The 12,997-nt window shown below is 43.0% G+C and overlaps 1 protein-coding gene across 1 annotated transcript in view; it reads left to right on the forward strand.

Annotated features, from left to right (window-relative positions):
• Positions 1 to 12,997, forward strand: part of LOC143941041 (phospholipid-transporting ATPase IC-like) — a 150,200-nt gene that overhangs the window by 49,203 nt on the left and 88,000 nt on the right. The window contains 1 exon segment of the mRNA XM_077462950.1: positions 7,867 to 8,056. Within this exon segment, the coding sequence (XP_077319076.1) occupies positions 7,879 to 8,056 (178 nt within the window). The 5' untranslated portion in view covers positions 7,867 to 7,878.

Below are 12,997 nucleotides of genomic sequence, written 5' to 3' on the forward strand. Positions count from 1 at the left end.
TAAACATCCTTGTGACAGCCATATGCATGTGACATGTACTCTTTATCGAGATATCTGGGGTCTAAAAAGACCCCAAATCCCTCCTCTGCACATTAAAGCTTTCAAAACATAAAGCATCGCTTCTGGTTTACTGTTGCGAACAGCTGATCAAAGCCAATCCCGGCATTGTTTGGATGTCTGGCCAGCTGGTCACCCGGTGGAATGGGAGAGCCTTAGAGAGCCCTTGGTGCTAGTAACCCGGGGAATGGGAGAGCCCTAGAGGACCCCCACCCACTGCTAGTAATAATAATGAAAAGGCTGGTAAGCTGCTCCAATTGTTATTGCAAGAGAGCAGATTGCACCTAGCATCACGGTACAGTGGCCCCCTCTGAAAAATGCCGCCCGAGGCAAACGCCTTGTTTGCCTCACAGTAAATATGCCTGTGTGTCTAAACAATATTACTAGAACCACTTTAAACACACCTTTAAGAGAAATAAGGGGGCAGACACCATTGACATCCTGATCTTGACTATGTGTGGTGTTTCTTTTTTTTTTTTTTTTTTTATGACCTTTTATGTAATTTTACAATAAACAGTTGTATTTTTTATTTATTTTTTCTTGAAGGTTGATAAAATTTGTCAGTATATTCATGAAGCCATGTGCGACCTGGAATTATAGGGGCTTTATGGTTGTAATACTATAATTATTGAGGTGTGTGTGTTGGTGTGTGGGGTTTTTTTTTTTTTTTTTTCTTCATTCCACTCATTATGTCCTTGTGAGACAGGTCCTGGGAATTTATGCGTTCCTGTTTGACTTGACAGAGGAATAATTTTAACATGACTCAGCCCACCAGTGCTTTCTATGTAAACCTACAAGACATCTCTGGTAGATTAAGCATATTTGTATGTCAATAAAATCTTAAATATTCTGTGCTTAATCCTTAAAGAAAATTGTACATAAATGACAAACCCTCTATTTGATTTGTAGTGTTCAAGCCCTCTTGATACATAAAATACAATAATGTAACACTTCTATAGATAATTTTATTAAGTATTTATCACCCACAGTGGTAGCAAATTTAAAAAAAGTGATATAACAATATTGAAACCCCACAAACCTTTTTATTTTTTTATTATTAAATCCTGTAATATGGGGAGATGCATTTTTCAGTGAGTTACCAGCAAACAGGAACTTCAGTTTTAGGCCCCTTTTACATGATTGGCCCACAAAGATCCACATGTTCGTTTTTCAGGCAGATCTGAGCGGGCCATCCATTGACCAGTATGGGCAGGTGGATGTCAGCGGGATGTGTACACTGACACCCGCATGCCGTCCGATCCAACAAAGCCACTCAAAACAGACAGATGGCAATACGTTCGCCAAGCATGCAGCGAATCAGATTGGATTGGACAAAAACGGACATGCTGTCTGTTTTTCATCCGCTCTTCCCATAGAGAACAGCAGGGCTATCACAGGTCCGCCCCTGCACATTGAGCAGAGACAGACCTGTCATCCACCTGCTCAATGGGGATCAGCTGAGCTAGTGGAGCCTGCCCCATGTGAAAGGGGCCTTTGGGGTGCGGTAGCCCACTTTTATTAAAAGTAACAACATGAAAGATCATACACGCATGGATTGTCCATATAGGTGGTGTTCACAAGAAATACAAATAGTTACATAGAAGGTAAGGCTGAATAAAGACAATAGTCCATCCAGTTCAACCTGTTGCACTTGTCGGTGTCTATAATTATTTCCCATATCCCTGTATGTTGTGTTCTGTGGAGCCATCTGGCTCTCAAGGCTCACTCAGCCTTGGCCACAGTACCATGCTGCACAGGTCCGCTCCTACAGGGGTGGACTGACAACTCATGGGGCCCCCGGGCAATCTGAGATTATGGGGCCACACAGTATATACACACACACACACACACACACCGTATACACACATGTTTCTATTGGCCTAGAAGGTACTGGAGAGGTGGGGCAGCTATCTTGGGATTTTTAGACCAAAAGGATGTCGGTAAGGTACATTTCAGAGACAGATGTAAAAAAAAAAAAAACCCAGATTTTTACATAATGTCCATGGTTATACTGAGGCTGGCAACCCTGATGGGACCCCCTAGTGGCTCGTGGTTTGGCCCAATGGTCAGTCCGCCCCTGCGCTCCTAGCCTCCTAGGAAAGTGTTCTCCTGAAACTGCAGGCTTTTTCACTCCTCCGACTCATGGTTTTTCTGTTCCCTAGGGGGCTCTCTCGCTCTCTCTTCCAGTTGTCTCAGCTTTGGTCCCCCAGACTCTATCAGCTGGCCCGACTCCCTCAGTCCACTGACCTGGAACCTCTCCCGCATGGCGTTCAGTCTCAAGGTTATTGCTGTGGTTCCTAAACAGGAGCACACTTCCTTTCTGGCTGCAGCAACTGCTCCGACACCAGCTCCTACTCCACTTCACCTGAGCTATGCTCAGATCTGCCAATGGGCTCTCATGCACATATTTGCAACCCCCCACCAGTGATGGGGGGGGGGGGCGTTGTCCTCTAAATGCTCGTACCTCTAAACGTATGCAAAGGCTAACATGGAGCGTTTAGACGCAAAAAAAGTCAAACGCCTGTAAAACGGGCCCTTTTTTTTCTTTTTTTTTTTAAATGGCTGCGTTGTGAATGAGACCTTAAAGTTCACGTTGGACCAGACTATAAAAAGAAAACAAATGTTCCCAATGCTGAGATTTCAGGTTTGTAATGTAATCTGTAGGGAATTGTGTGCGCTGTCAAAGTTGCTTAGAATGCAGTATAATCACCATTGTGCTGACTTGGTCTTGAATTTCTTGTTCTTAGGAGTGAAGACGTCATAGGCCCTCCACCCTTCAAATTATTTTGGCCCTTTTTGTCATAGCGCAACCCTTTGTGCGCACAGCATTGTAGTGCGGCTCTTGTTTTGACTGGGTCTGTGGAGACTGATTATTTTTTCATTCAGTGCCGCTTGCCTCTGCATAGTATCTCCAGATTGCTGGTTTGAAGAGCCTTGCACAATAGAGTATATGACTCAAGTTAATATTTAATCTGCTAAATTATTTACTCAAGGCTCTACTCTTTTCATTTTATGAAAAGTCCTCCTTTTACAATTGCTCAGGGAGTGTGCAAGTGTCCATTGTTCTGCCGAACAAAGCAGTTTTTTTTTTTTTTTTCCCCTGTAGTGTTCAAATAGATCTCCTTTTTCTATATATTTCTTTGGATGGATCTGAACATGGCCCTAGATGTTTGCCTTTGGGATTATGTTATGTGATCAGAAACGTGGGTAGAAATTCGTTCAAGTAGAAATTAAAAAAATAAAATTTTCCACTAGAGCATTTCATAACCTCATTTATGGACATATTTTGTATGAAAATTTTAAATTTAATTGAGTTGTCATGCCAGTGTTTTGAAATCTGTGTTCAATTTCAGGATGTAGATGCACATTTACAGCAATACATTCTTCATTGCATCCTTCATCCTTCTCCTCTGGTTTACCTTTACAATCCAAAATGATTGCCAATTAGACCCCTTTAAATAAAAGAATTTAACAATCATTCCAAAAGCTATTTTTTTTTCTACTGGTGTATGGCCAACTTTAGTACATCTTGTCTTATTGTTGTTATTATTATTATTCAGGATTTCTATAGCCCTAACTATTTAAGCAGCACTTTACAATATAAAGTGGGTTAGTACAATTACAATACAGTACAGAAGGAATAGGAGGGCCCTGCTCGTGGAGCTTTCAATCTAAAGGGAGGGGTAGGGGATGCAGTAGGTAATGCTGCAGGAAATTATCTGATGGTGGAGGTGGGGTAGGCCTCCCTGAATAAATTGGTTTTCTAGCATCACTTAAAGGCAGACGGGGTAGGAGCTGACCAGACATACTGTGGTAAGGAGTTCCAGAGGATGGGAGAGGTTCTGAAAAAGTCCTGGAAGTGAGTGTAGGAGGAGGCAACAAGGGAGCTAGAGAGCTGAATGTCTAAAGCCGGTTACGCCGTAGGTTGAATGGGGAAAAAAATTCCCAGTCGGAGCTGTTGTACTAACCATGCAAGGTTAGTTTGGCGATCTCCCCTGCTGAGCTGTTGTGTTCAAACACCCCCCCCCCCGGCAGAACATTCCGATCAACGCTCTCTGCCATTGGCTGAGAGCGCTGATCGGGAGTTGGTCGAATGCTGGTTTTCTAGTGTGCACGTCTGACAGAACGACCTACACACAGGCAGAATGTTAGACGGTTTTTATTTTGAACTGCCCGTTGTCTCCCGACATTCAGCCTATGTGTAAAGGGCTTTAGGAGGAGCGGAGAGGATGATTTGGACGATATATGGAGATGAGGTTGATGATGCAACAGGGGGCAGTGTTGTGGATGGCTGTGTGTGTGTTATAGTTAGTATATTGGATCTTATGTTGGGCTAGTGGAAGCCAGTGAAGTGTTAAGCAGAGATCCATTGAGCTACATCAATCTGCAACGACCATGCTGTCTCAATACAAGGGCACATAGAAAATGTTTTCTATGTGTCCTGCTTGCACCATAATACTGAGCTGAAGTGCACCTTAACACAAGCGGTGAACAAAAGGCAGCGGATAGAGCGTGAGAAATGGTGCTGGAGGAGGACAAATACAGAAGTAAGTTTTGCATAATGTGAAATCTTGCCCATTATGGATCCTGGCAAGAACTGTCTACCCTTTTTTTAGCCATTTTAAAAACCTTGTAAAAAAAATCTAAGTAAAATACATTCCTAATACTTAACAGAACTGCCTGCAGTGAGTCCAGTCTTCGCATTTTTTGCAGGACTAAAAGCAGAAGTAAAACCTTCATCGGACACATCTGGATATATTGGATGTCTGCATCTCCATGCTGCCTGCTGTGGCTATGCCACCCTTCTTCCCAGGGGCGCTACATCACTACTGTGTCCTATGCAACTCTGAATGGATGCGCTAGTGCGGTAACGACTAATTGAGAGGCACAGAATGCAGTAGGGAGATACAGGCACCAGTACACCTGAAAGTGTCTTGCTGAAGGTTCTACCAGGGCGTCTAGTCCAGCAAGCTAGTGATGATTGGATTAATTGGGGACAGTAATGGTTAGTTACAACAGAGTCAACAAATTATTACACTGAAGCCTTACCCTCAAATGCCAAACTGGGTGGCCCCCCAAAGAGGCAAACCTATCTGCTCAGTTCAGGGTCGATGACTTGGGGCCAATGTCAACAAGCTTTGGGCTGTGATGATGAGGTAGCTTTTGACATCCGTTTGAAATTCTTCTGAGATTGTTCATACCGTAATTCATTGACAGATGTAAACTATTTCTGATATGTACAAAAGCCTGTCAACGCAAGGCTTTAAAGCAGAATGTGCATGCACTGCCAATTTGTCTCCCAAATATAGCCATGTTTTTCCTCTGATTCCTTATTCCCACCACAGATCTCTGAGTGCAACACCAGCTCACAGCTGGCCTTCAACTATGGGTACTTGATGATGTAAATTACATCTTCCTGTACCAAACCAGCCATTGTCAACCAGTATTCCATGGAACCCTAGATTTCGTCAGAGGTTTCCAGGGTTCCTCGAAGCTGTGGCTAATTGATCTCCCATCTCGTGGTGCCTGCATAGTTCCAGGGCCAAAACAACTTGGCAAAACGAGCAGTATAACACTAATGATTTTTTTAGCTGTCTATAAGGGATCACCAATATATAAGGGTTGCATTATTCCTACTGACCACCAATGTAATGTAAGGTGCATTTTTTTCCCCATTGAAACCCCATGAATTGTTAATTGCTCCCTAGATGCCTTCAAATTATTTTAGGGGTTCCTCTGTGGTAGAAATGTTGAGAAATTCTATATACTACTATACAAAGCAATACAGCTCTCCCCTAGCACACTCTATAGCTAGTTGTCACTAAAACCCATTTAAACAGTTAAACATCTCCTGTCAAAAACTGAGGCTTTTGTTGCATACATTGCCACGGCAAGGCAGCCATGGTTCTGTAGTTCGGAACTCTGACAGTTTTTGGTTCACACTTTTAAATGGTTTCTTTTAAGTATAGTGATTTGAGCAACTTTGCTGAGGGCCAAATTGTAATAGCTAGACAACTGCGTCAGAGCAACTCCAAAACTGCAGCTCTTGTGGGATGTTACTGCTCTGCAGTAGTCGGGACCAACCAAAAGTGATCCAAGAAGGGAAAACTATTGAACTGCCTACAGGGTCATGGGCGGCCAAGGCTCATTGATTCATGTGGAGAATGAAGACTGGCCCATTTAGTCTGATCCAAAGGAAGAGCTATTGCAGCTCAAATTGCTGAAAAAGTTGAGGCTGGTTCTTACAGAAAGTTGTCTAAACAAACAGCGCATCGCAGTTTGTTGCGAATCTGTGTAGTCAGACAGGTCACACTGACCTGTACATGTGGATGGCTGGGTGCTTGTTGCAGGGGAAGACCTTGCACCATAATGCACTATAGGAAGAAGGCAAGCTGGAGGAGGCAGCTTGAATTAAATGATCTGCTTCTGACAGCTTAGTGTCAGATACCACGGGCATTCCTTTTTAGAGGTCTACTGGAGTCCATGCCTTGATGGGTCAGGGCTGTCTTGGTGGCAAAAGGGGGACCTACACAATATTAGGTGGTTTATGGTGGGTGGTCATAATGCTATGGCTGAGTAGTTTATGTATCTTATTTAAAGTGGAACTTCAGTATTTTTTTTCATCTTTTAAATCCTCTGCTGTTTTTATTTTAATTTTCGATAGTAAAACATATTTTTTTTCTGCCAGTAAATACCTAATGAAGCCTACTTCTTGTTTCTTGTTTGGCAAAAAAATGCCTAAGCTTATGACATCATGCACAGCTCTCACTCTCTCACTGGTGAGAGTTTGCCAGGAAGAGAGGGGGCATGAGTCATAAGAGGGCCAAAATAAAGCTGCAGGTGTGTGTGTCTGTGTAAATCCAGGAAGTTAACAGACGGCAGCTTCAGCTGCCCACAGTTAAAATGGTTGAAGCCAGACTCAGTGGAGAGAGATTTGCAGCATATTTGGCAAGTACAGAATGTGTGTGTGTGTGTGTGTGTGTGTGTGTGTATATGTATATGTATATGTATATATATATGTATATGTGGTTGGAGGGAAGTTTCAGAATGGTAAAGATGTTTTTATTACAAATTATGTGACCAGACTGCAGTTCCTCTTTAAGACCCTTTTCACAACACGCCGCCCATAGCGTCGGCGGTAAAACGCCGCTATTTTTGGCGGCGTTTTACCATCGGATTTGCCAAGCATTTTGGTCGCTAGCGGGGCGCTTTTACCCCCCGCTAGCAGCCGAGAGAGGGTTAAAACCGCCGGCATTAATTTCAATGGGGAGGAGCGGTTAACACACCGCTCCTTCACCGCTCCAAAGAAGCTGCTGGCAGGACTTTTCCTGACGTCCTGCCAGCGCACCGCTGCAGCGTGAAAGCCCTCGGCTTTCACACTACAGACAATGGTGCAGCAGTTTTAGGGTGGATTGCAGGCACTATTTCTAACGCTATAGCGCCTGCAAAACGCCCTTTGTGTGAAAGGGGTCTTAGAATAAGGGCTGGGCCTACAGATTGTTTGTTTGTTTGTTTGTTTGTTTGTTTGTTTGTTTAGTAATGCCCCTAAGCCAACTATGCATCTGCTGGATCCACCATCAACCCGATAGAAGCACAGTTTTCCATGCACCGCTCTCACAATGCCCAAACGGACAACACGACTAAAAGGGCTGTATCAAAGTTTGAAGTAAATTGCTGGATCTGTGCTTTAAACCAGCCATTCTGGATACACAATTGGTCCAGGAAAATAAAAAAAACACAAAGGTCGATTTTTAGGATTTGGGCTTTAAATGTTTTTATGTTGGCTCAACACTGTTCTTTTGTTAACAGGTTGCAGACATCATGGACACAGATTATGATGATACAACGTGTGAAGAGGATTCACAGGTCCCGAATGATGAAGTTGTCCCATACAGTGATGATGAAACCGATGATGAGTTAGAAACTCCAGATTCTCCTGAACCAGAACAAAACCGAATCAATAAACAAGCAGAACAGAACCGGGAGCAAGCCCCTAAAGGTAAGGATTGGTTCTGAGGAATGTCAGAGCTGACTATATGGCTATACTTGATAATGGCAATCTCCTACTGCTCAAAAAAACAAACTGATGGAGAAATGTTAGTTTTACTGATAAAATGTGCATCTGACACACTGTGAGAGACGTCAAGTGACCATCTATGAACTGAGAGTGACTGCTGAGGTCATCTGCATGTTGAGAGACCGAGCCACCCAGCTGCGTCTGCTCGTACAGTCAGTGTGACTGTATGAGCGCTGAGCGGACGGGCAGCTCGGCGGCTCACCCAGCGCCCGCTTACAGGGCCCTACTCGGCTGCAGGCCCCATAGCACCCGCGTGGGTTGCTATGGCAGTAGTTCCGCCACTGGTTAGAATCTCAACTGATTGCAGTTTTTGATTTAAGACAAAGGAGATTAACCACCCAACTAGGGCTACAACTAACTATTATTTTCATAATCGATTAGTTGGCCCATTTTATTGTTTTGATTAATCGGATAATAACTTTTTTATGTGGTGTATAATTTAGTTAATATGTAAAGTATTAAAAAAAAAAAAAAAAAAAAAAAAAAAAAAAAGCCAATTTATGCTTAAATATCTCTATGCAGTGGTAAATAATAAATAACCAACTAAATCTGTAATCCTATGCTCTGAGAATACCGGACAGAACATCTATACTGTATACTATTGTGTACTACTGTTAGAAGTTTAATTTTATGAATATCAAACTCTGAGATCACATTTTTTTTTATTTAAAGGGGGAAAAAAATGTAAAGACTGTTTTGCTGATTTTTAGACACAATTGTAATAATATGTTATATGTTGGGCATACAAAAACAAGGTCTTCCTTAAAAAAAAAAAGAAATTTTAATCTTAAGAACGTTTGTTCGATTTTCTAGTCGTTAGTGGGGTCAAATTGATGGTCGTTTTCGACCACAGTGACGGACGGGAAAATTCGAAGGAGCAGAATAGTAAACTTCCTTGTCAAAGGAATTTTTAGAGGGTGTATGTGGTTTTCGTTCAGAAATTGCCATATTTATTGGTGTATAACACATACTGCATTTGGGTGAAAATCGAGTGCAAATGTGTGTGTGTGTGTTATATGCCAATACTTGCATGGCGGGAGGGCAGGATGAGTGGACGAGCGTCATCAGATTACATAGATTTCCTTGGTGGCCTCTGTTATATGAAGTCATGTCTCCTGGACCGGCATTGGACCAGTGTTCTGTCTATCATAGGACCTGGTCCAGAAGGCGGGACTTTGTATTAAAGAGGCTGTCGAGTAAACGGGAGATTCCCGCAATCTCTGTAATCTGACATGAGGCTGCGGATGGGCACGGTTCAGGCTGCATTGATGAGGCTGCAGATGGGCACGGATCAGGCTGCAATGATGAGGCTGCAGATGGGCACAGGTCAGGCTGCAATGATGAGGCTGCAGATGGGCACAGATCAGGCTGCAATGATGAGGCTGCAGATGGGCATGGATTGGGCTGCTTTGATGGGCAATAATGAGGCTGCAGAAGGGCACTGACTAGACTGCAATGGTGAGGCTGCAGATGGGCACTGATCAGGCTGCATTAATGGGCAATGGTGAGGCTGCATATTGGCACTGACCAGGCTGCAATGGTGAGGCTGCATTGATGGGTACTGGTAAGGCTGAAAATGAACACTGATGAGGCTGCTTTGATGGGCACTGATCCCTTTTTTTATTTTTTTTATTTTTTTTTCCTGAAACTTCACTCTCAAAATGATGGTGCGTCTTTTCTAAGTCTGCGCGTGTTATACGCCTATACATACGGTACATTCATCTTAAAACAAAGTTAAAAGCAAGTGAAATTTTCAAATGACATTTTGTACATTCGCTGAAGGAAAGATTTTTCATATGAATATTCTCGTCTGAAAATCAATACGCGTATGGCCAGCATAAGGCTTGGTTAACCACTTCAGCCCCGGACCAATAAACAGCCTAAGGACCAGAGGTCTTTTTCCAATTTCGCACTGCACTGCTTTAACTGGTAATTGCGCGGTCATGCAATGTTGTACCCAAACGAAATTTGCGTCCTTTTCTTCCCACAAATAGAGCTTTCTTTTGATGCTATTTGATTGCCTCTGCGATTTTTATTTTTTGCGATATAAATGGAAAAAGACCGAAAATTTTGAGAAAAAATTATATTAATTTTTTTTATAAGAAAAATCGAATAAACTCAATTTTAGTCGTACATTTAGGGCAAAATTTATTCAGCCACATGTCTTTAGTAAAAAAAAATGTCAATAAGCGTATATTTATTGGTTTGCGCAAAAGTTATAGCGTCTACAAACTAGAGTACATTTTCTGGAATTTACACAGCATTTAATTTACGACTGCCTATCTCATTTCTTGAGGTGCTAAAATGGCAGGACAGTACAAACCCCCCCCCAAATGACCCCATTTTGGAAAGTAGACACCCCAAGGAAGTTGTGGAGAGGCATGTTGAGCCCATTGAATATTTTTTTTTTTGTCCCAAGTGATTGAATGACACAAAAAAAAATAAAGTTTACAAAAAGTTGTCACTAAATGATGTATTGCTCACACATGCCATGGTTATATGTGGAATTGCACCCCAAAATATATTCTGCTGCTTCTCCTGAGTACGGGGATACCACATATGTGGGACTTTTTGGGAGTCTAACTGCATACGGCACCCCGAAAACCAATCACTGCCTTCAGGATTTCTAAGGGTGCAAATTTTTGATTTCACTCCTCACTACCTATCACAGTTTCGAAGGCCATAAAATGCCAAAATAGCACAACCCCCCCCCAAATGACCCCATTTTGGAAAGTAGACACCCCAAGCTATTTAGTGAGAGGCATGTTGAGTCCATGAAATATTTTATATTTTGCCACAAGTTGTGCAAAAAAAAAAAAAAAAAAATTGTAATATTCCTGCAAAGTTGTCACTAAATGATATATTGCTCACACATGCTATGGGCATAAGTCAAATTACACCCCAAAATAAATTCTGCTGCTTCTCCCGAGTACGGGGATACCATATGTGGGGGACTTTTTGGGAGCCTAGCCACGTACAGGACCCCGAAATCCAAGCACTGCCTTCCGGATTTAAATATAAAATGCTACCAAAAAAAACTGTTAGCGATCGCAGGGATCAGGCCTGACTCTGCGATCGCTGCAGTTATGTGTTTAGTATTTTGTAAGTGACAGTGATCGATCGATACTGCACTTGGGTGGGCTGGGCAGAGGGGCAAAACGCAGGTGCCAGCAGGTATTTGGGCTGATCCCGCTAACAATGCGTTTTTTTTTGGAACCCTAAACTGCTGGGGATGCTAGTATAGATCTGATCAGATATTGATCTGTTCAGATACTATACCACTACGGGAGGTTTATGCTTTGCACGTGGGTGTTAGCGGTACTGGCACTAACCTAGCGCTGCCTGGGGCGACGCAGACCCTGACCCTAAAACCTAATTGATATCACCCGCCGGGTGATCAGGGGGTTAAACCTTTATTGGGTAATAAATGGTGGCTGCCCTGATGCTATAAAAAGCGAACTAACCAGAGTCACCCGTAACATGTATCACCCAGATCACTGGTGAAAGGGTTAACTAGGGGCAATCGGGGGGTTAAAATTTTTATTAGGTAGTGTATGGGGGTCCCTGGCGCTATAAAAAAACTGACGGGGAACCTAAATAACTAACTGGCTAACCAGCGTCACCAGTGACACTTATACTGTGATCGCTGGTGAAAGGGTTAACTAGGGGCAATCAGGGGGTTAAAACCATTATTGGGTAGTATATGGGGGTACCTAGCGCTATAAAAACCTGGCGGTGAACCTAAAAAAATAACTAGCGACACTAGTGACACTAATGCAGCGATCAGAAAAACGATCGCTTAGTGACACTGGCAAAAGGGGGTGAAAGGGTTAACTCTAGGGGCAATCCGGGGGTTAAATCTTTATTGGGGGGTGGTAGGGGGCTACCCTGGACCTAACACTAACTGCCCTGACAGTTTTTACTTTTACAACTGACACTGAATGCAGTGATCAGTAAATAAATGATCACTGCAACCAGTGACACTGTGACTGGGGGGGGAGGGGGGGGCAGGGGGCGATCGGGGGGGGGGGGGGGGGGTTGTGTACCTATGTGTTAGAGTAGTGTTTGGTGTACTTACTTTTGTCTTCTCCTCGTAGTCCGGTCAATAAGACCGCCCCGAGGAGAATGACATCACTTCCTCCCTGCCTGTGTATACAATACACAGTGGGAGGAAGCTTCTCATTCGCCAGGAGCGATCGAGAGGGGGTGGCCAGAAACCAATGGCCATCCCCTCATCCCGAATCGCTCCTGAAGCGAACCGGACCGCCGTATCCAGCGGGAGGGGGTCCGATCGGACCCCCCCACCCGCTGAAAGACAAGCACGTACATGTACGTGCCATTGCAATGACGTACATTGGCAATACGGCGGTCCTTAAGTGGTTAACACCTATGCGGTTCGCTTTTAATCCGTTTCTACACTGCTTTTTGCTGTGTGTTTTACATTTTTGCACACGCGATTTTGCTACAATTTGCATTTTGCATTTTTTTTTTTTTTTGGGCAGATTAAAAAACCCAAATTGCTGCGAAAAACGCACTACATGCTTTTCTACAGCTTCTCCATTGATTTCTATTGAACCAAAAAAAAAGCACAGTTTTCATTTGAGAAAAGTCTTTGACCCTTTCCAAATATGCAACGGCTGTAAAAAATCATAGATGTGAACATGTCCCTCAAGAAACCATGTTAAATGAACTGTAGTGCGTCTCTGCAAAAAGCACCAAAAAACACATAGGTGTGAACCAGGCCTAAGACGTTTAATAGTAGTAGCAGCAGCATGCTTTTTTTTATTTATTTTTGTATCGCCTGTAATAATGGGGTTAAAAAAAAAACTCAAATGATCCATGTATAGTACAAGAAGAGCAGAT

This window comes from Lithobates pipiens, unplaced genomic scaffold (assembly GCF_037356315.1).
Source record: "Lithobates pipiens isolate NorthernLeopardFrog02 unplaced genomic scaffold, aLitPip1_a1.2 Scaffold_3, whole genome shotgun sequence".
In the NCBI taxonomy this organism is placed as follows: Eukaryota; Metazoa; Chordata; class Amphibia; order Anura; family Ranidae; genus Lithobates; species Lithobates pipiens.